Source organism: Bidens hawaiensis, unplaced genomic scaffold, assembly GCF_021521415.1.
Source record: "Bidens hawaiensis isolate Kalapana, Puna unplaced genomic scaffold, B.hawaiensis_p1.1 tig00013494_1, whole genome shotgun sequence".
NCBI lineage: Eukaryota > Viridiplantae > Streptophyta > Magnoliopsida > Asterales > Asteraceae > Bidens > Bidens hawaiensis.
In genome coordinates, this window is record NW_027492144.1 from 14,369 (window position 1) to 35,601 (window position 21,233).

Genomic DNA, 21,233 nt, shown 5'->3' on the forward strand with positions numbered 1-21,233 from the left:
TAACCAAGGGGAAGTGTTATAAATATATTAATATTATGGTTATCAATACCTAATATAGATTAGCTTCTTCTCGAGCTTTCATCCCCTATAAATATCATCTTGTATCTCATTGAAATATACACCTAATGAATAAGATCTCTCTCTCTCTTTCTCCTACATCTTCTTCTCTTATGTTATAGCTATTAGGCTTGTTTCACAACAATAGTATATTAATTATAATTCTCTAGTCTTCTAAAGAATAGATAGAAGATTGGTGATCTCTAAAAACATTAGAAAGAAGATGTGAAAATAGTATCTCTCTTCACTAAATACACCAAAAAAGTTGAATATGTGATATCTACTTGGATTAAATAGAAGAGTGCTACAAGATTAAAGAGAAGTTACAAAAAATAAGTGGTTTCAGTTTGGGTCATGAGGTTTTCTTATACATGGTGGGTTTTCTTTTGAGGTTGGTCTTCAAGTCAGAACTACTGATGTATGAGCTTCCCTTCGTATGCGTGCCAACCTAGTACTCACAGTAGGGATGAGCGTTTTCGGTATGGATACCGATTGGTACCGGTACCGAATTTGGTACCGAATCGGTATTGTCGGTACCAAGTTTTGAGTTTTCGGTATCGGTACGGTACCGGTATTTCCCGAAATTTTCACGAAATACCGGCACCGAACCAATACCGGTACCGAACCGAACATTTTGGTACCGGTACCGGTACCAACTATTTCCAAATTTTGGGATCGGGATTTTCGGGATTGGTATCGGTCGGTATCGGTACCATCCCGAGCTCATCCCTAACTCACAGTTCCATACTTGAGGAATGAAGATGATCGGATGGTCCGTAAATGTTAAAAACAAATACAAAACTAGATAAAGGATCCGATACGCTCATCCTTTATCGTACAATAGGTACGCGACACTGTAGAACATTGACTTTCAGTTTTACACTCATCGACCCGTCCCTCTCCCTTTATCCATCTCCACCACCACTGGTCCACCACTCGTCAGCATCAACACACCTCATTCACCATCACCGGAGTCGACAACGAGTGTCCGGCAACTCGCCAGAAAAACATGAACACCGCTCCCCTTGTTTCACAGATTTGTTTAGCTTTTGATAAGAATTGAAATTGAAGCCAATTGATCGGTTAATCTTTGAAATCGATTCAATTAATAATCCATTTGAAACTTCAATCGATCAACTTTGAGTTTTGAGTGATAGGTTTTAACCTTGAATGTATCAGGATTTAAGCCTGAACGTTTTAGGTTTAACCTTGAATGTATTAGGATTTAAGTCTGAATTTCTTAAACTTTTGTTCTGAACTTCTTAGCATTTTCTTTCTAAGCTTTTTTTTTTGTTCTGAACTTCTTAGCGTTTTCTTTTTGAACTTTTTGTTCTGAAATTCTTAGACTTTTTGTTCAGAACGTTTAAACATAATATTTTAAACCATAATCGTAGCTCAATTGAGTGTATTATTCTGTAATTTCATAATTGACTGATGATTCTAAAGCCTCTTACACGTCAATTCGATTGATTATCATCAATTTGAAGATTAAGCGCTTAGCTTCTTTTGTTGGTATCTACTTCAACAACTAATTGAAAGGAGTAAAATTAATAGCTTAAATTAGTATGATGAGGTGGAAAACTGAAGAACAAACTGCAATTGTTTGTTTAATTGCAAAAAAATTGACCGGTTGTGTTTTAAGGTCTTATTTGTAGGTAATGGACAATTTTAGGGTTAGATAACTCAATTTAGTTTGTATCGACCTGCAGATTAGTTTGATGTGGGTCACCGGTTGAAATATATTGATATGGATGGATGCTTGATGAATTAGCTGATGAGCTAGATCGTAGATTAGATTTAGATTATTTACGATTATGTCACCACATGAAATTGAAATCAACGTTCTAAAATCTCGCATACCTAATGTACGATAACTGAATATTGTACAATAACCCACGCTAACAAAACTATTAAAATAATAATAATGTTTTGGTATGGATAAGTAGAGATTGTGGGCCAAGGTGGGTCCGGTATTGAAGCGTAATAAACCAGAAATCAATCTTCTTCTAATAAAAAGACGAATTGACTTCACAAATCGTTATTATTTTAGTATCATTCCCAATTGATTTCTTTCTGAAACCCCTAATAATAATAATAATAATAATAATAATAATAATAATAATAATAATAATAATAATCGCAATGGCAAGAAGCTCATTCAAATTGGAACACCCCCTTGGTTCGCTTTCTCACCTCTCTAATTACTTTACTTTTATTATCATTAATCAATCGTATACGTTCTTCCACTTACCGATTATTATATAATTATGATTGACATTTAACTTAACTGCTATCTGTTATTCGTTAACTATAGATTTTAGTCATCCCAAATTGTTTAGGGTTTGCGTAACCAAAAAGTATCTGTTTGATTTGATTATATGTTTAACTTAAAACTATCATAAAATAAACGCTAGGTTCGCTTATGAGATTTTTCTTAACCCTCGTTTTCGGTTAATTGGTTATGAAGCTCGGTTATGGTTCGGTTTATGTTAATTAACCAAGCCAAGTTTAAACTGAAGTTTATGGAAAAAGAATCCGTGACATTAAACGAGAATTGAAGCTCATATACCGAATTCTCAAGGTTTTTCGTTACAACATTAACGCATATACCTAATCCACATATAGTCGTATATACATATATTCATCTTGACGTAACCATGTCTTAGTTCTTTTCGGCTCGTTTGGTTGTGGGACACCCTTAATCATAACCGATTAGTCGGTTAATCGAATAATCTTGACCATAAGCGTAGGTTAATCTCAGCTATTGATTAATTCGGTTCATTGGCGGTCCATCTATCGGTTAATTTTAGTTAATGGTTAATGTTTGGCAGTTTGCTCACTACTTGTGTAATTAGTTGAAAGCAAGTTGTAATTAGTTACTTATTATATGATATGTAAGGTTTTGTAAAGTTTTTATTTTCATTTTTTTGTTACATTTTCCAGAGAGGCGACAAGCTGAGGCTGCTCGAATCAGGGAAAAGTATCCCGACAGAATCCCGGTATTGAATGTTTTCGGTTATGGGATAAAACTACATTACTTTTTGCTTTGTGTTTGTTGTTTATGATTTGTTTTTTGCAGGTTATTGTGGAGAAGGCTGAAAGAAGCGACATACCCGACATCGACAAGAAGAAGTTCGTTAAATTCGGTTTTTTGTGTTCGAGTTTAATGTTTGCTCGTTTATAAATTCTGTTACTTTTAGTGTGTTCTAAGTTTATTGTGTTGATGCAGATATCTGGTACCTGCTGATCTGACTGTCGGACAGTTTGTTTATGTCGTGAGGAAGAGGATTAAACTGAGTGCCGAAAAAGCTATCTTTATCTTTGTGAAGAACATTCTGCCACCTACTGGTATTTATATATTTCAAACTAGTTTAATATTATAGTTTGGATTTTGTTGTTTAATATTATTGTTGTTGGTTATTATGTAGCTGCAATGATGTCTGCAATCTATGAAGAAAACAAAGACGAGGATGGTTTCTTGTACATGACTTACAGCGGAGAGAACACGTTTGGAGCATGTTGAAGTCGAATAGTTGACGTAAATATGGTTATTGAAGAAGATATGAACATGTACATTCTTTTGACTATGGTGTTATCTTGTTAAGGTCAAAATCGCTATCTGCTTTTATGTTTTGCCTTGACTTGGCAGTTTACTTGTTACTGTTGGACTAATATGAATGGATGCTATTTGTTTCGTGTCGAGTTGTGTGTTCTTGTGTGTTTCATGGCCTGATGGTGATGGATGGATGGATGAAACATCAGGTTTCTTCGAATTCGTCTTTTAAGGTGGCGTTTTGATGCATGATTGAAACTAGTTTCAAAAGTTAGTTTGTAATGTATGCTGCCTTTGAATCTTTGATCATCTAATAACTAGACCATGTCCATTTCTGTGTGTTATGACTTATGAACACACAGAGCTACTCGAGATTTGCTTACTGAAATTTATCTGTTCTGACCCAAACCTTGAACAACCCCCCCCACCCCCCCAAAAAAAATCCCCATCTGCTAGTTTTCTAGATCTACTTGATATCACACAAAGGTGCTATTTGTTTTTTTCTAAAAAAGGTCTACGTAGGCTCTTTTGTCTGCGCCGCGCAGACATTGCCATCTGTAGACTGCTTGTTTTCTCGAAGACGTTTGATTAAAAAACGTCTGCGCAATCTCTTTTTGGTGCAGACTTGGTCCATTTACTTCTGAGATCTTTGAAGGCCCGTAGAGGGTTAAAATACTACACCCTACCAACACCTCCTGTCCACCACCACCACCACCACCACCCACCGCTCGCCACATCCACCGCCCACCATCATCCACCACCCACCCACCGTCCGCCACCACCACCATCCATTTTTCACCACTTTAAAAGTTATTTGATGGTTCCCCATCCATTTTAATTAGATAAAACTCGGACTGATATCACGAAATTAGTATGGATTTTTTTTTTGAGAATTGTGAACCAGAGTTTAGAGACGACCAATTGATCAGAACGCAATGTGTATCTCTAGACAATTATGGTTAGGATAACTGCTATGTGGAGTTAAAATTTGAAATTCAAATTAATCAATATTTGCCTCCACATTAATACTTACGATTACTTAAGATCATGTGTGACATAAATTCGCTTAGTATCTGCCTCTTGGACCCTGCTAAATGGGGGCGCTGCCTCGGACCCCCGTTCGTTAGGGGCTTCACCCCTAACATCATAAGAAACTAAAATAAGTGTGCACTCCACACATCTCTAACGTGCTTAATGTTTATTATGATTATAGTGATCGACTGGTTAACCCAATTACACTAAAACACTAAAATTTCGGTTCCTTTAGCCCATTCGATCTTTAGCCCATTCGATTGATTGATTCGTTCCCCACCTCGCCCATGGTGACGCCTTCTCAGTTCTCAATCCCACAACTTAACTACCGTCAAATGTATGAAGATTTCTTCTAACATCCGGGTGCTTGCTTTTACCCTTAAAGGTAGAGTAAATGTCGATGATTCAATGACATGCTTAATGTTGCGTGAAAATATTCACATGGTTCAAAAGTAACCTGAGAATCGAACACGAGTGGATGAGATGGAAACTACGAACACTACCAACGGTTTTTTTCTTTTTTTTTGGGGTTGGGGGGGGGGGGTAACCAGTTTCGTCATTTAAAAAAGTAAAAAAATTATAGATTAGCCGCCACTTTCTGCATTTAGTATGTTCTGTTACAATATATAAAAATCTTTTTGGTACTTTGAAAAAGATATACAAATATTATAACTTCTTGCCAAATTAAGCGAACGGTTGCCACACTTAGACGTGGGATCACGTATTGATCACACCGGTGGCCAGCTATTATTTACACCTTTATAAATCCCATCACTTTCCATGAACACACACACATGCACGTACACAACATGGCCATCACTTCTCACATCACCGGTGTTGGCGCTACGATGGCGTTGTTGGTGTGCATTTTGGTGTTTATTTGTAAAGCTCAGGCGGCTACACCAGCGGTTTACATATTGGGTGACTCGTTGTTGGACGTCGGAAACAATAATTACCTACCACTTTCACTCTTGAAGGCTAATTTCCCACACAACGGCGTTGACTTTCCCACTGGAAAGCCAACCGGAAGATTCTCTAATGGGCAGAATGCTGCTGACTTCCTTGGTATTATTATTATTATTATTATTATTATTTTATTATTATTATACATGAGAAAGTTACAATACTCCATAAGCAGTTAATGCGGAAAAATATCGGATATCGCTAATTTTAATATCATGTAAAATTCATACATATAGCAATTTAACACTGATAATTCAGTATAGTCTCCTAACATTAACAAACTAACATTTTGCAAATTGCAAAACACGAACAATCGTAGCAATTAAGAACTGATTAAGACTTAAAACAATAACATTGAACACTAAAAGTTGATAATTAAGACTTGAAACACTGATAACGGGAATATCGGTGATATATCGGTCAAATATTAGTCAAATGTCGGTCAATATCGTTGATATTATCGGTACTGATATTCTGACTTATATATCGCCAAGGGACCGATAACCGATATATCACTGATATATCGTCGTATCAGTGATATATCGGCGATATCGAGTGCATAGAATACTCCTAATACGCTATTATTAAATTTATTAATCATGGTGTTTTGCAGTGAAGAAGATTGGGTTACCAACACCGCCATCGTATTTATCGTTGAGTAGTGCCACGCCACCCATCACCGGAGTCAACCTTGCATCCGGAGGCGCCGGCATATTTGAAGAAACCGGCGGATTCCTTGTGGTAAGAACCTATGAAACCAAACAAAATTAAAACCTTTTTAAAACTTCATGTTGTTTGTAAAACAAAAAAGTTACAAGTTAAAAATAATAAAAATAAAAATTAATGCGGTGAACGTGGATCAACAACGAGTCCACCTTCAAAGGGTTACTCAAGGTAACACTTTTGGTCACTAACAAATTATTTTAGAATAATCGACTCATTTGAATGAGATTTGAAACTTACACAGACGTTGTATGGATTGGGTGCACGAAAATTGGTGGTCAGTGGAGTTGGGGCGGTTGGTTGTTGCCCTATCAAGAGAAAGGAAAACCGAACCGGTGAATGCAACGTTGAAATAAATTATTGGTCGACTAAGTATAATGATGGTTTAAAGATTATGCTAGAAGGATTGAAGGCGGAACCATTGGGCATGAACTATGCTTACTCTGATACTTATGGTGCTATGGTCGACCTCTTCCAAAATCACGAGGCTTATGGTAAATTGATTAAAAAACGTTCATTTGTACAGTTTTCAATAAAGCATAAAAGCAGTGACGAAACTAGAATCTTACAATAGGGATTCCTCTAGTTCTGTCATGAAAAAAGATAAAAGTACTAATTAAAACTTATAATATATAATTATATTTGCATTTGTTTTTTTATTTTAGGGTATTCAGAGATAAAAGAAGCTTGTTGCGGTATTGGAAACCTAAAAGCTGATGGACCATGCATCCCACTAGCGACCTATTGTTCGAACAGAACAAACCATGTTTTTTGGGATCTTTACCATCCAACGGAAACAATTGCTAGCTTATTCGCCGGCTACTTATATAGTGGATCGCAACAGTTCATGGTTCCCATGAATGTGGAGCAGCTTCTTGCTCTTTAAATCAAGATCTACCTATAGGAGGAAACAAATAATTAGAAGTCAAATGGCTTGCTATTTCTTTAAATTTTACCACGAAATGTATGTGAGACAATAGAAAATACCAACAAACAATGTTGAAAAAGTCGCTAAGCGGACCCTAGGCGGTCGACTGGGAAGTTGGGTGTACTCGGAGTACTCGGGGAGTACTCGGAGAGTACTCGGACATGGTAAATATAAAGAAAATTAATTCTTGGATATTATATATATGTCAAATATCATTATTTTACTAATATTTATAATAAAATATGTAAATATCAATATAAATAGAAGAAATACGCAATAAATTATTCTAAGAATTGCTAATCATTAATTAAAAAAATATCTATTCTTTAATATTATATAAATAAGAATTATGTTTTATTTTTTAAGTCAAAATCGGCTCAAGTCCACCGACTAAATGTGATTTTGGCTGAGGTTGATCATTTTTGATCGATTCTTAGTAACTAGGCGGAGTTAAAGAAACTTCCCTCGATGACGTACCTTGTAGCGAGTACTCGGAGAGTACTCGGCCTTGTAAACCTACTTTTACAACATTGCCAACAAATTATATTACCTTTTCTCAATACAATTTATCTTTCATATTATTAAACAACGTGTCAAATTTGATATAAAAAAATTAAACTTCTCTTAAATAGAATGCCCTAAAATTAAATTAAATTTATATGCACGAAAATGTCCTTAAAATTAATGAGATAACGGATCAATTTTAGTTTACACAAATTAGACAATGAGTTAAAACAAAAAGAAATTGTTAACCTAAAAAAGGTTCAAATGAATTAACACCATTAATTACCATTGTTTTTTCTACCGCCACCCACTCGTTTCGGCACCACCACTATCACCATCATCACAATCACACCGACCATCGCAACTAGTATTTTTGGTAAAAACTCGTTTTGATTGGAAGTTTGGAACTCATTTTATCGAGCAAAGCAGAGTGCTCGAGTGAGGATGAAGCATTCTGGGTCAGGTGCATTGAGCTTTGATTTGGAAACTGTCTGTATAAACAACGTGGTCAAAATTGTAACAGGAAGGTTCCTCAACTTTTTCAAAATCTTTTAGATGGGGCTGATTATTTCGGAACCCGAAAATAACCCCATTTGAGGCCCTTTATGAACCTAAGCCATTAACCAAAACCCGTTACCAACACCGATTTCGTAACCTACACCTTGAGGACAAGGTGTGTTTGAAAGGGGGAGTAATGTTATGACCCGTGCTAGTGGGCCCATTCTACCAGCCCAGACCCGTACTGGTGGGCCCATCATACCAGCTCATGTTAAGAAGCCCAATGAAAGGATTTAAGCGTAAGAGTAAAGGGGTACAAAACCGGTTTTAAACCCAAACCAAACCGGTTGGCCAGCGGCTGGTCAAAACCGGTTTGAGTCAAACCGGTTCGGTTTTATAAACCGGCTTAGACACAAGATAGGCAACCCTGGGCATGTCAGTTCGGTTCGGTTTATAAACCAGTTTAACCGGTTTTTCTCAAACCGGTTTGGTAGATCTTAAGGGGAACCGGTCCTGAAACTGGCGGTTTGGGTCGGTTTGGGTAAAATCGGTTTTAAACCCAAATCGGTTCGGTTCGGTTTGCCAAAAGCCGGTCCCAAACCAGTTTTTTTGTACACCTCTGCGTAAGAGAGGGAATGTGTAGAAAGAAAACGAATATTGTTAGAATGTTTGGTCTCTCTTCTCATCTCATACTCTGTAACTCTGATTTCTCGTCCCCTTTCTGAATTGTTCTTCTTTGATTGTAATCGTTTCCGTCTTGTGTAATTGAATTTTCAGTTGTAAACAATAGAAACCGTCTGGTAAATTCCGTATTTGGTCTCTCTTCCTGTCGTGTTGAAATCATCACTTCAGTATCGATCACTGTGAAGATTATTGGATGTAATTGGAAATAACTGGGAAACCTTGATAATTCAGTTGCAAAAATTAAACTTTTTGAACAAAAACTTGTCCGGTCTGGCCCATCACCAGCTCAGTTTACAAGCATTATTTAATTATTTGTAATATTAACAGAATAAAGTGATATTAAATCCTAAAAGGTAAATAAGAAAAAAAAACAAAATATAAAATGCGGTGAACGTGGATTGAACACGTGACCTTCAGATCTTCAGTCTAACGCTCTCCCGACTGCGTATCCCCGCAGTCTGATTTACTCGCAGTTTTTGACTTTCAAAAGTAATCTAAACCTCTCATATTTCCCTCCAAATCGTAGTTTAATGACCAACCAGAAAATCACGGATGTGAAAAATCAGATTCTGTTTTCCACTGATTTTCTTAATCATTCTATTTCTATATTTAGAAGTCAGATGTTTCTTTTACTAAATATGAAACCCATTTATATTTAAAAACCTATCTCAACTGAAAATCTTCTTCATTGCTTGATTCCGAATACAATTCCCGGACGGAAATCGCAGATATCCGGGAAGAGTTGTCCTTCGATTATAACCCGCGAAGGAGGTAAACTCATTTCTTCATGTTTCCACGATATTTGAATTCTTTCAATCACACAATCGTGATATTCAGAAACCAAGGAATTAATTATATGGGGGACGGGTTACCCGGCATTTAAACACGCTTAACTAACACCATGCATGCAGAGCCAGCCCAAAGGGAGGTGGCCGTCCCATACTCGTTCTCTCGAGAGACCCATAATTATTAAACATTAAAAAAAAACAATATATATTTTATATATAATATTGTTTTAAAACATAAGATTACAAACACCATAATGCGTGAATCGGCATTTAAAAACGCATAACCTACGTCTGTAACTGGTGCCTAAAAGCAGAAGCAAAGCTTAAATGTATAGTAATTTTTTTAAATAAAAAAACATTTTAAAACCAACCCGTTTTGACCCGAACAAAAATAACCCTTTTTCAAATCGACCCGTACTGACCCGAACCCGCCTGACCCGACCCATTTGCTAGTCCTAGTTTTAGTAATATATCATCATTATTATTAGTTTTCATTTCTCTTATTTTTGCCTCTTGTTGTTTATATATTATTGGGCAGGTAAAGTTAAATTTAAAAGATTTAGAGAAAAGGGAGTCCAATAAGCTAACAAAAGTGATAAAATCAAAATACACAAAAAATGGCGTTTCCAATATTTGCTGGAAATCTATACCCATCAATCAGGACTCCTAATTCTAAGGTAAATTTATACAACCTCTTATTGGCAACCAAAATTGTAGTTTAATGTTTATTTCTTTGGTTATATTTTCACATTATACAACTCAAGGTGATGAATCACTTAAATTTACAGAAAACATCATTTACGTTTGTCTTGGCTTTCGTTTCATTCTTATGTTCAAAAATCGCTCTGGTTATTCTCTATGTTTCTTTTTTGTTTCACTTTTCTTTATTTATGTCTGACTTTGTTAGTTTTTTAAGTTAAAGTCATAGCGTGTGTAATATATGTGAGGGCAAATTAGTAATAAGATAAGTCGGGGTGACAGATAAAAAGACTACGGTCTATAGTAGGTATAAATATTTTTGTTTCGCTTTTCATTATTTATGTCTAACTTTGTTAGTTTTTTTAAGTTAAGTCATAGCATAAGCTATACATGTGAGAGCAAATTAGTAATAAAATATGTCAGGTGACAGATACAAAGACTACGGTCATGTAGTAGGTATAAATATTATTTTTACACAAGAACATGTATGCTTTCTTAAAAAACACTTTTTTATCATCGAGGATGGGTAAAACCGTAAAAGTACTAATTTTCCCTCACATTTATCGCGCATGCTATGACTTAACTTAAAAAACTAACTGAGTTAGTCACTTAGTCATATAGGATGAAAAGTGAAACAAAAAGGAAAAAATAAAGGATGGTCATAGAGATTTTTATACATAAAAAATGAAACCTGAAATCTGAGACAAATGCAACGGATGTTTTACGTAATTTCGTCTTATTTGATTAACGGGTTCATGTATTTCAGGATAAGAACATCGATTCACAAGGTCCGGATGACGTGAACAATGATATCATACCATCACTATCAGTGCTAAAGCAATTAGCCATAGGTGTTGAGTAAGTTAACAACAATGAGGCCATATTTGAATGTAAACAAACTTGTTTAAAAGAAAAAAAATACTTAAGTTTTGTAATTATTAACAACTGCAGGACCACAAAAATTGTAAAGTCAATGAAGGATTTGATGATATTAGCTAGAGATTATTCACCAGCGAAAGAGAAATCCGGTTTGAGTTTATCTGCCGTGAAGTCTTTCGTTGTTGGTGAGAAAGAAGATAAGTTCGCTGCTGATTTTGGTCGTTACGAAAAAGTAATGTCTTTTATGCATTCGCTAACGGATCCAGGTAACGGTTATCTTAATCCAATAATAGTTAACCCGTGTTTTTTTTTTGCATAAACTTTCCAAACTTCTTATTTAAGGTGATCTTTGATGTTTCACTTCCATTGTAATACTTGCAAGATATTTGCAGAAGGACATATTTCAAGAAGGAAAACAAGATCTCGTTTGGATACAACGACAGCCGTTAGTAAGCATTTCAAAGAACTTCATGGTGCACCTCTAGAAAGCTTTGTTTCCGAGCTTGCTGAAGCGATGGGAAGCATTAAAACTTTGAAGAAAATGGCGTTGTTTTGGTGTACGGTTGTTATGGAAGTAAGTTACTTTGGTTAATCTTGTACTTAAGAACTAAGAATATATTAAAGGCACCTAAAGTTGTGTAAATTTTATATAAAAGACAGACCAAAATGCTCCTTATACATAGTTAACTAACTGAAGAAACATGAAATGGATCGATGTTCTCCGGTCTTCGAGATGAACGAACCAACGCCTTGATCTTCTTCTCCGGTTGGTCGAGATCTGCCATGGAAATATGAGGGAGTGGAGGTGACTGCTAAGAGTTTCCTCTTTTTCGCAGACACAAAAATATGTTGGAGGCCAAGGGTCCCAGAAGGGATTAGGGGTTACCTTCACAAACCTCTCAGCCCATTGAAACCCTAACCATATTGGGAACTTCATGGCTACCATCATGAAACCCTAACCATATTAGGCGAGGCCCGATTAGGGGTTACCTCCACAAACCCCCCAACTCATTGGGCTTTAGTTAGTAAACAATAATAATGCAGTAAATATAATATATAACGTAATAAATGAAAGGTTGTACCGGGGTTTGACGTACCCTACCCCTACATAGTTAATCGGATAATGTACTAAGAATATGTTTCTTGTTTTATTTTTATGAGCAGTTGAGAAATATATGGAGTGAAGGAAAACATATTCCTGGAATCCCAACAGATGAAATTCCAAATTTAAACACATGTCTGTTACATCAACAGTTACAGGTCATCAACTGTTGCGTTTCTAGGAAACGACGTCGTGCTATTGCAACTGCATCATTAGATTCTGTTCTGAAACAAGCCGATGATAATGCTGGCGTGTCACGTCCTTCTAAGGATATTCTTTCAGAAAGCCCTGTTATGTATGCTCGAGATAACTCTGGGAAGTTCGTGCTTCGGTTAGGAGCTGATAAACGATTTGAAAACACAACGTTGTTGGATACTGGTGAGCCGGTATACACCCCAGTTATGCAGGTTTGATAATATTCATGATTTGTGATTTATGTTACTTTTTATTCACTTATTATTAATTTGTCATATCACTTATTATTTACTTTGTTAAGTTGTTTTTATGTTTTGGTTTGTAGGAATGGCCTCTGCTCACAGAAGATATTATTAAAGAAACCGAAGAATTAGTATTACGTACAGGGAGGTTGAATTTAAATTTTTTTTTATTTTTTAATATTAATTTTAATACATGTTTTATGATTTTTTTACTAAGATTGATTTTTTTATGTGGTCAACACAGTGTTGGTGCAGGGTGTTCTCAGCTTCTATCTGATATGCAGGCTTTCAAGGTGAATCTTCGAAGAAAAAATAAATTATTTTGAATTTTTTTAACTTTTTTTTGTAATTTTTCAGGCAGCAAATCCAGGGTGCATATTAGAAGATTTTGTAAGATGGCATTCACCTCCAGATTGGACGGAAACTTATGATGACGGTAAAGATGTTACCGTTGGTGATAATTCGCCTTCTAGAGGACACCTGAGTACACGTATGCAGAAAGAAGGTATATGTTTTTTACCATGATTTTTCAAAAAATAATGTCGGTTGCTGACGTTGAATTTCATGATTTTAGGTAATTTATGGCTAGAACTATGGAAAACCGCAAAACCAATACCTGCTGTTAGACAGTCTCCGTTATACTATGAGGATTCATCTGTGTAAGTCACACAAGTTCATTTCTTTGTTCCTGATTATATAATGATTTGAAACTTAAAAGAATTAAATTTAATAAAATTATTATTATTATTATTATTATTATTATTATTATTATTATTATTATTATAGTGAAGGGATTTTGAATGGGCTGGAGAATATCTCACCTTCTAGTTTGTTTGAGCAGTTGTTTCTTTCACTTGTAAGCACTGTCATTATGCATATTAAAATTTTATACAAGAGATAATAATTCTTGATATATCTAAAGTCTAATGACGTAACACAAAAATCGTTTCAGCTTAGTTCAGGATGCGCAATTGTTGAGGGGAGAGTCTCGGGTAACGAGTTTCTGTACAAGATGTTCAAAGAGTGCAAAGACTATATTGTCCTTGTTTGTCAAAGCAAAAGCTGGGTCGAGAAAGCCAACGACATATGCCAGGTATATGAGACAATGGTGGTGACGGCATTGAACCCAAATAAGGTTATGAGGATCATGAATGCACCGTCTACCGATCAGACACCTACAAAGGAGGAACTGAGTAACTTTTGGAAAACATCATCAAAGAACCACAAAAATAATACAAGTCCGCAGTCCCCAACAGTGTTTTCAAAGAAGCCATCAAAGCCGATCCTTTGCTGAGAAACAAGTCGATTTTATTGAAAACGAATGTTATATGTTTGTAAATTGTAATGAGCTTGGCTAGACACCATGTATACATATATTACTTTCTTATTGTTATTTAATAGTAAAGTTTAAGATATTGATCATGCAAGATTTGTGTTGTTTTGAAGTTTCTTTACTCTTAATGATGCACGAGTGAAAACAATAAGTTAATGATTAATGTTTATGTGTTAATAGTAAAATAACAAAGAGATGGGATAATTATGCATCTATAACTTTGTTTGAAATTCTTGAACTAATAGTAATTATTAGTATGTGTTAGTGATAAGCTAATTACTAGCGCGTTCAAAGAGAATAGATGAATGAGATATCGATACTCTAAAGTGTATAGTTGAGAATTTGAACATTGGTAAGGGAAATTGGTTTATCCCACGTTGGTAGAACGCTTGAGTGCCGCCTTAGTATTTTTGTGTGGTTGGACTGGGTAGCGTGCCAAGTGTCGACAACGGTGATACGTGTCATCGCTTCCTCTGCCTTTCGACAAGTGTCTGCTGCTAGTGACATGTGTCAGTTCGTGGGTGACAAGTGTCATGGTTGTTGCCATGTGTCTCAATAAGCTTGACAAGGCTAGTATGGTTGGCTCAGAATGTGACAAGCGTCCTGATGAGTCACCCTTCAACCACTATAAATATAAAGGTTTGGAGCAACTTTAGAGCATTGAAAAACACGATCAGTCACAACCCGTATACACACTCGACACCAAACACACAACAACCGAGCCACGCATCACAGATAGTTAAGTTCTTTTCCAACTTTCATGATCCCAAACTCTTGTTACAAATACAGTTCGGGTGCTAGGGTAATTCCAGTAGTACAAGAAGACATGACTAGGTGGCGATGCTCGGGCCTCAGTCCGCACGAGCTAGACGATGAGAGCACGGTTCCGGTGCGTTTTCAACACGATTATCAATTCGGCTCCGGTCCGGTTTTAACTCGTCAAAGAATTCGGCGCTCGAGCACAAGTTAGGGACTTTGGTATGAATCAAGTCATATGTTTATGTTGAGTGTTTTGTTATTCTTGTTTATATTTGTATACGATGTACGTACTACGATTTCCCAAATGTATAAAGAAAGCATCTTTATATGTTTTATTAATATTATTTAATAAAATCGTGACCATGTCCTACAAACTTTACATTATAATGCATTTTTTGCAATGCCTTTTGATGCATAGGTTTATATGTTGCCAATAACATTATAACGACAGATCGAAGTTTTTCTAGTTTAATGAACCGTTCTAATGCTTCTTAACGCACAAGTTCATAAACCGTATGTTAAAAGGCACTATAACAATGTAAGTTTGTTGCACATTTATATACTTACGTCTGTAACTTGGGTTACAAGTTCATAATGGTGTGTCTAAAAACATGGGCTGGCTGGCAAGTGGGTTACTAACTGGGCTATAACTGCTAGTGGGCCTTTCTTTCTTTTTAACATCTTGGGTCTAAAACAAGTAGGATCTACTGAATTATTTAAACTAACAAGATAAAAAAAGAGTAAAAGACCCTGCCTATCAATGTAAGCTGCCACAAGTATATGGTATTGATATGTTTGGGGGGGGGGGGGGGACGGTGGACATATAAGGTTATGTGTAAAGTTTAATTTAATTTATAGCGTTATCATGAGTCTCGGCTTCTAAAATGTTAATGAACCGAAGTCCATTTAAGGTCCTACTGAGGGGATCCAACGGCCCAAACACTCTCTAAGGTCCTTTGTGATGTGGTGCCCCTGCCTCCTTACCCATATATCTTCTGCCAAACCATTTCGTTGTGACTAGCCTCTGACGTGTGAATAAAGATCTAGGAATAGGAAAAGAGAGTGAGCAGCAAATGCTAACAAGAAGTGGTGGTTCAATAGATCCCAATGCGACTCTTTTCTAAGGAGTCTCTTACATGCCTCCTTTTTGTTACATTCCACATACATTTAATATCGTTCATCATGTTGTCTAACTGTTGGCCACTGTATTATACATTGGCTTGTAAATTTCATACGGTGGATGAGTTGTATACCACAAGGAAATACACCAAAGAAGAAATAATGTGCATTTGCGTGTGTATGTTTAGTTTTTCCATTGGTGATCAAGGCATAATGGCTCGTTTAGTACATACTCACTTATTAACCTTTGCTAACTAGTGTGTACATGTATTCTCTAGTTTGTAACTAGAACCCGAAGGTTGGTCGTGATCAAGGATCGAACACATTATTTTATTACAATTTAGGTCTTTTGAACACCATTACAAAACCTATATCTAGTGTTATTAAGAGTCTATACACTTAGTTTGGAATGGAATATGAATGTGATTGTAACTAAACAAACTAACTCATTTGGATGTCAACCCATCTCAGTGTCGGCCATGGTTACTTGGTACTAGTCATTGATCCTTATTATTTGGAGTTGACTTAACAACAACAAATGAAAGGTTATTGACTTATTGAACCTTTAAAAGGTTGTAAGTTGTAACTACCCCACTATACACCAAAAATATTTCAAAGTAAACTACTTTTTTGAACGGGTGACTTTTAACCTTTGTGCAAATTCTAACTATTGGTACTCAACTCGGTATGTCTTTATTATTCTAGAGTCTTGACTTTTGGCTCTTTAGGGTTCAAAACTTCAAATTTGAACTATATATATGCCCTTTCATATAATACCCAAGAGGCAAGAATTCAAAAGCATTGACCTTTCCACCTTTAGCCTTGTTGCTTCTTTGATGGGGATCTTTTTGCAAGAATGAGTGGTTGGCGTTATATTATTATTATCATTATTATTATTAACCTTTTTCACATATACTACGAAACAGGATCAAATATAATTTATTTTTAACATAAAAATAATGAAAACTAATTTGTTATTATTAGGTTTATTTTCATAGGTGTTTAATGTTATTTTATGTTCGGATTTGCTAATTTTCGATTATGAGACGTTATAAGTATTTGCTGATTTATATGTTGTTATTATCATTCGATTTTTTTCTTTTGCTGTTATAAGTATTTGCTAGTTTTTGTTATTATTTTTTCTTGATTTTGATTCTTTTGCTGTAATTTTTAGGTTTTTTCTTTGTTATTATAAATCATTGTTTACGTGGATCGATATTGTAATTGGTATTGTTTCTTATGTTCTCTTATTTTACAAATTGGTAATAGTTACTAGTTACTACGTTGTCATGTTAAAAAATTAAAAGTGTATGAACCTTTCCCAATCACCATGAAGGGATTAACATAATTATCTATTAGTAAATAAAATTTCAATTTTAACACATTAAATTAAAGTTTATGAATATATTATAATTTACTTTATATAGAATAAACCACAAACTTAAGTCGCTATACGTATCTTCTCCGATTGACACAAAACGTAATTATTTTTTATTCCTTTTATTTTCTTTTTTAGGTTGAGGCGGTGGTGGTTGTTTAAACTTGTGGCTGTCCTTAAATCACATAAATAAAATAAAATTGATACATATCATGTGACATGTGTTAGAAATACATGTGGCATGTATATGCATTTGCACTTTTTATGGTTTTGAATTGAATTTGCAACCCCTATGAATACAGGGTGATAAATGTATCTATTGTATTGCTTGCCCATTCCTGTGGTATTTTGACATTATTTTTCATATTTAATCAATTTTATTGAACCCTTGATCTCCTGTTGCATATTCTAATAAAATAGTTTTAAAATCATATAAGAAGATAAAATAGTTTTATATTCTACTTTAAAGTAGTTATATGTGTATCAGTAGCACCTACATTATTTATGACATCAATATGATTTTAAGACCGATCTGTAATGAATGGACCGATAAGACCGCCAATTAACCACAAATAGAGTTATGAAACTATTCCTTTCTACATAAAAAAGATTAACCAAGGTTTGAAGATCATAAAACACATTTGTTATATTGTTCTTCTTGGTAACAAATGCACAATTAAACATGTACTCATTTGCTAATTCAAGAAATAAATGACCCAATAATGCAAAGTTAAAATCCGAATCAATTAACAAACAATTATTATCTTTCATATTCTTTAAATCAAGTAAACTAAAATCATTACCTACATCTAAATCAGATTCTAACATCATTCTATCAGACCATGAATAATCATCCACATATGAATCCGAAAACAAAAACAAATCCACGCCATTCGACTCACTATCATCATCATCGTCATCGTTATCTTCCACATCAACATGATTAATTCTGACTGTGATCCAATCATCCTCATCAACCCAATTTGGCAAACATGGAGTTGATTCCACCAACTGCATTATTCTGCTCATCGGGTAATCACCCGAGACACCCACGAATCGAGTCGGTTCGGGTGATACCTCATGCTCCTCAAAAGAATCCCAAAATCCTTGATATAGGATACTACTAGGAGAACATTTTATAAAACCTTCACTCTTTTTACCACTAGAGTTCAAAACAAAAGGGTGTTGAAGAAGTTGTTTTACATTCCATCTTTCTTCATAATTTCTTTGCAAACATTTGTTCAAGAAATCTTTAGCTTCCTCGGTTAACCACTCCGGAAACATCGGCACATCTCCCGAATACCCAATTCGGTATAAAGCCGACACCGGGTTGTTTAACTCCTGCCATGGGTGGCAACCCGTTGTCATTTCGATTACCGCACACCCAACAGCCCACATGTCAGCCGCAAACCCTTGCGCTTCGCCTCGTGCAACCTCGGGCGCCATAAAAATCGGTGTACCCGAAAATAAAGAAGATGCAGTCCCATTGTTATTATTATTAGTATTATTATTATTATCCACAAATTCAGCCGCAAACCCTTGCGCCTCGCCTTGTGCAACCTCGGGCGCCATAAAAAGTAGGGTGCCCGAGGTTGCAGAGGAAGTGACCTGGGCTGTGCTAATATCAACTAATTTAGCACAACCCAGGTCACCAATTTTGACACGGTCTTCACACACCAAAATATTTGCGCATTTAATATCACAATGCACAATATTATTGGAGTGAAGATAATCCAACCCGAGTAGAATCTGGCGAGTATAAGACCGGATCAAACACTCGTCAAGAGACCCGCCTTGCGTCTTAATCACATCGGATATAGTCCCACCAGGTGCATACTCCATGAACATATTATACATTGGAATATTATTATTATCATAACTAATATCATACCCTATGTATTTGATTACATAAGGGGATATTAATTTAGAGAGAAGATATTGCTCCTTTTGTAACAACAATGACTTGGTCAACTCCGTTGACTTTACGACGAAGAGGTTTCCGGTGACGATGGTGGCGAGGGAGACGGTCGCAGTTGCGCCGCGACCGATGGTGGGACCCCTTAGTCCAGTTGGTCATGTTGAGGGAATGTGAATGAAAGTTAGGGATGGCAACGGGGCGGTTTCGGGGCGGGGAATGCCAATCCCATACCCGCCCCGGTTTATAAAACTCATTACCAAAACCGTCTAAAAACCCGCGGGGACTAAACGGGGAATCCCCATCGGGGATTCGGGGAAAACCGCGGGTATTCGGGGAACCCGTCTAGCATAAATGGTTTTTAAACGGGCTAAATTCCCCGTGGGGATCCCCATTTAACCGTCGGGTTCACCGTTTAAAACCCGATTGTAAGAAAATGATACAAAATTACAATACAATATTAATACACAAAAAGTTCAATATCCAAACACATTACACATACAAAAGACATTATTAATACATAAAAATGTTTATTTCTCCCATCACAACGGAAATTAACTTCATGATTGATCCTTCTTACACGTCCATACCGCACCCATTCAACCATTCAAACACTTGTCACGCCGGATTGCTATGATAATCAAACATTAACATATTAATTGGAAACTATATAAGAATCAATGTTAAACCATATTAAAATGTAAACGATAAACCATATATATATGTATTACCTCAATACCATCGTCACAATCATATTCAATAGTTTGGCAATATGCCTCGGATTCTTCTGAACAAGTTGCTATATTCATATCACAAAAGTCAAAAGTTTATATAGTAGCTAAGTTAAAAATAAAAAATAAAATGTTTGTTTACCTTTGATTTCATTCAACAACCAACTTTGGGCGCACATTAACGCTTCCAATGTTTTTGGATGAAGACGGCTACGATGTGGACTTACCAATCTACCACTTGTACTAAAAGCGGACTCGGAAGCAACGGTAGATATTGGAATGGCCAAATGGATTGGGAAAGTAGGAAAAAGGTTTTAATTTTTAAACGGGTATATTGGGAAAATAAATAATAAATAATATATTATATATAAATATAAAAATTATATTTAATTAAACGGGTTTTAAACGGGTATACGGGGCGGGTATACGGGGCGGGTACAGGCTATACCATACCCGCCCCGAACCCGATTAACTTAAACGGGGAAAACCCGAACCCGGACCCGTCCCCGATTAAGTGTCCCCGAACCCGCCCCGTTCGGGGCGGGTTTCGGTTTTCCCCAACGGGTTTGGGTTTTTTTGCCATCCCTAATGAAAGTAAAGGGAGTGGGGGGTGTAGTATTTAAAGGGTGGAATGGTGAGTTGTGGTTGGGCCACTTGGCGGATGGAGAGTGGTTAGAGTGGGTGGGCGGCGTTTGCTTGGTTTAAAATAAAAGGGAATCATATTCATATGAGAAGAACACGTTAGCACATGGCGTGAGTTTGGTACTTTGGTTCTTTGTTTTTTACTGTTGCGTATATTTGTGAAGTGAAATGAAATGAAACATTGCGGCGCCACTTGGTTTTATGAAGGGTAACTAACGTTAACATAACCTCATGCTTACGTGACTAAACTATTCATCATATCAAAACTGAATTAAGGAACAAAATCGAAGATAAACAACTTGCCTAGATTAATATATTATAATTTGGTTTTGTTTTTGTTTTTTTGAAGCCAAAAACTATGGTTTGGTTTCAGTTATAATTCGTTTTAAAAATAAACGAACAATAACAATATAAGCAATAAAACAAAATGTGCCAAATCCAAAGTGAATCATATCAAGCATGGAAAATAAACCGCACCGAATATAGTTAAGTTTTATAAGTGATGGAGA

General features: G+C 35.9%; 4 protein-coding genes across 4 annotated transcripts; 3 read left to right on the forward strand and 1 right to left on the reverse strand.

Annotated features, from left to right (window-relative positions):
* Positions 1–2,196: 2,196 nt before the first annotated feature.
* Positions 2,197–3,719, forward strand: LOC143544189 (autophagy-related protein 8C-like). Its single transcript, XM_077036342.1, has 5 exons — positions 2,197–2,236; positions 3,001–3,056; positions 3,137–3,189; positions 3,287–3,405; positions 3,486–3,719. Exons 1-5 carry the CDS (start codon positions 2,200–2,202, stop codon positions 3,578–3,580), a joined length of 360 nt encoding a protein of 119 aa, XP_076892457.1. The 5' UTR covers positions 2,197–2,199; the 3' UTR covers positions 3,581–3,719.
* Positions 3,720–5,393: 1,674 nt separating this feature from the next.
* Positions 5,394–7,214, forward strand: LOC143544186 (GDSL esterase/lipase At5g55050-like). The gene is made up of 5 exons (XM_077036340.1): positions 5,394–5,707; positions 6,219–6,346; positions 6,476–6,499; positions 6,573–6,822; positions 6,994–7,214. The coding sequence occupies exons 1-5, from the start codon at positions 5,437–5,439 to the stop codon at positions 7,212–7,214; spliced, it is 894 nt and encodes a 297-aa protein (XP_076892455.1). The 5' UTR covers positions 5,394–5,436.
* A 4,148-nt stretch (positions 7,215–11,362) lies between these two features.
* On the forward strand, positions 11,363–14,141 carry LOC143544195 (uncharacterized). The gene is made up of 9 exons (XM_077036349.1): positions 11,363–11,580; positions 11,704–11,882; positions 12,473–12,817; positions 12,931–12,995; positions 13,092–13,140; positions 13,205–13,352; positions 13,422–13,506; positions 13,634–13,703; positions 13,800–14,141. Exons 1-9 carry the CDS (start codon positions 11,403–11,405, stop codon positions 14,139–14,141), a joined length of 1,461 nt encoding a protein of 486 aa, XP_076892464.1. The 5' UTR covers positions 11,363–11,402.
* A 2,683-nt stretch (positions 14,142–16,824) lies between these two features.
* LOC143544196 (mitogen-activated protein kinase kinase kinase 18-like) lies at positions 16,825–20,957 on the reverse strand. The gene is made up of 4 exons (XM_077036350.1): positions 20,953–20,957; positions 19,060–19,495; positions 18,052–18,924; positions 16,825–16,959 (listed from the first exon to the last, which is right to left on the reverse strand). Exons 1-4 carry the CDS (start codon positions 20,955–20,957, stop codon positions 16,825–16,827), a joined length of 1,449 nt encoding a protein of 482 aa, XP_076892465.1.
* Between the last annotated feature and the right edge of the window lie 276 nt (positions 20,958–21,233).

Excerpts from the sequence above, each read along its gene's own strand:
- LOC143544196 (XM_077036350.1), bottom strand. Across the intron at positions 18,925-19,059 it reads GTTGTGCTAAATTAGTTGAT|AATGGGACTGCATCTTCTTT; the intron begins ATTAGCACAGCC and ends AATAATAATAAC. Across the intron at positions 16,960-18,051 it reads TTTATGATCTTCAAACCTTG|GTTAATAATAATAATGATAA; the intron begins GTTAATCTTTTT and ends TATGTGAAAAAG.
- LOC143544189 (XM_077036342.1), top strand. The coding sequence starts at position 2,200 with ATGGCAAGAAGCTCATTCAAATTGGAACACCCCCTTG. Across the intron at positions 3,057-3,136 it reads AGTATCCCGACAGAATCCCG|GTTATTGTGGAGAAGGCTGA; the intron begins GTATTGAATGTT and ends TGTTTTTTGCAG. Across the intron at positions 3,190-3,286 it reads CCCGACATCGACAAGAAGAA|ATATCTGGTACCTGCTGATC; the intron begins GTTCGTTAAATT and ends GTGTTGATGCAG.
- LOC143544195 (XM_077036349.1), top strand. The coding sequence starts at position 11,403 with ATGAAGGATTTGATGATATTAGCTAGAGATTATTCACCAGCGAAAGAG. Across the intron at positions 12,818-12,930 it reads TATACACCCCAGTTATGCAG|GAATGGCCTCTGCTCACAGA; the intron begins GTTTGATAATAT and ends TTTGGTTTGTAG. Across the intron at positions 13,353-13,421 it reads TACACGTATGCAGAAAGAAG|GTAATTTATGGCTAGAACTA; the intron begins GTATATGTTTTT and ends TCATGATTTTAG.
- LOC143544186 (XM_077036340.1), top strand. The coding sequence starts at position 5,437 with ATGCACGTACACAACATGGCCATCACTTCTCACATCACCGGTGTTGGC. Across the intron at positions 5,708-6,218 it reads GAATGCTGCTGACTTCCTTG|TGAAGAAGATTGGGTTACCA; the intron begins GTATTATTATTA and ends GGTGTTTTGCAG. Across the intron at positions 6,823-6,993 it reads CCAAAATCACGAGGCTTATG|GGTATTCAGAGATAAAAGAA; the intron begins GTAAATTGATTA and ends TTTTTATTTTAG.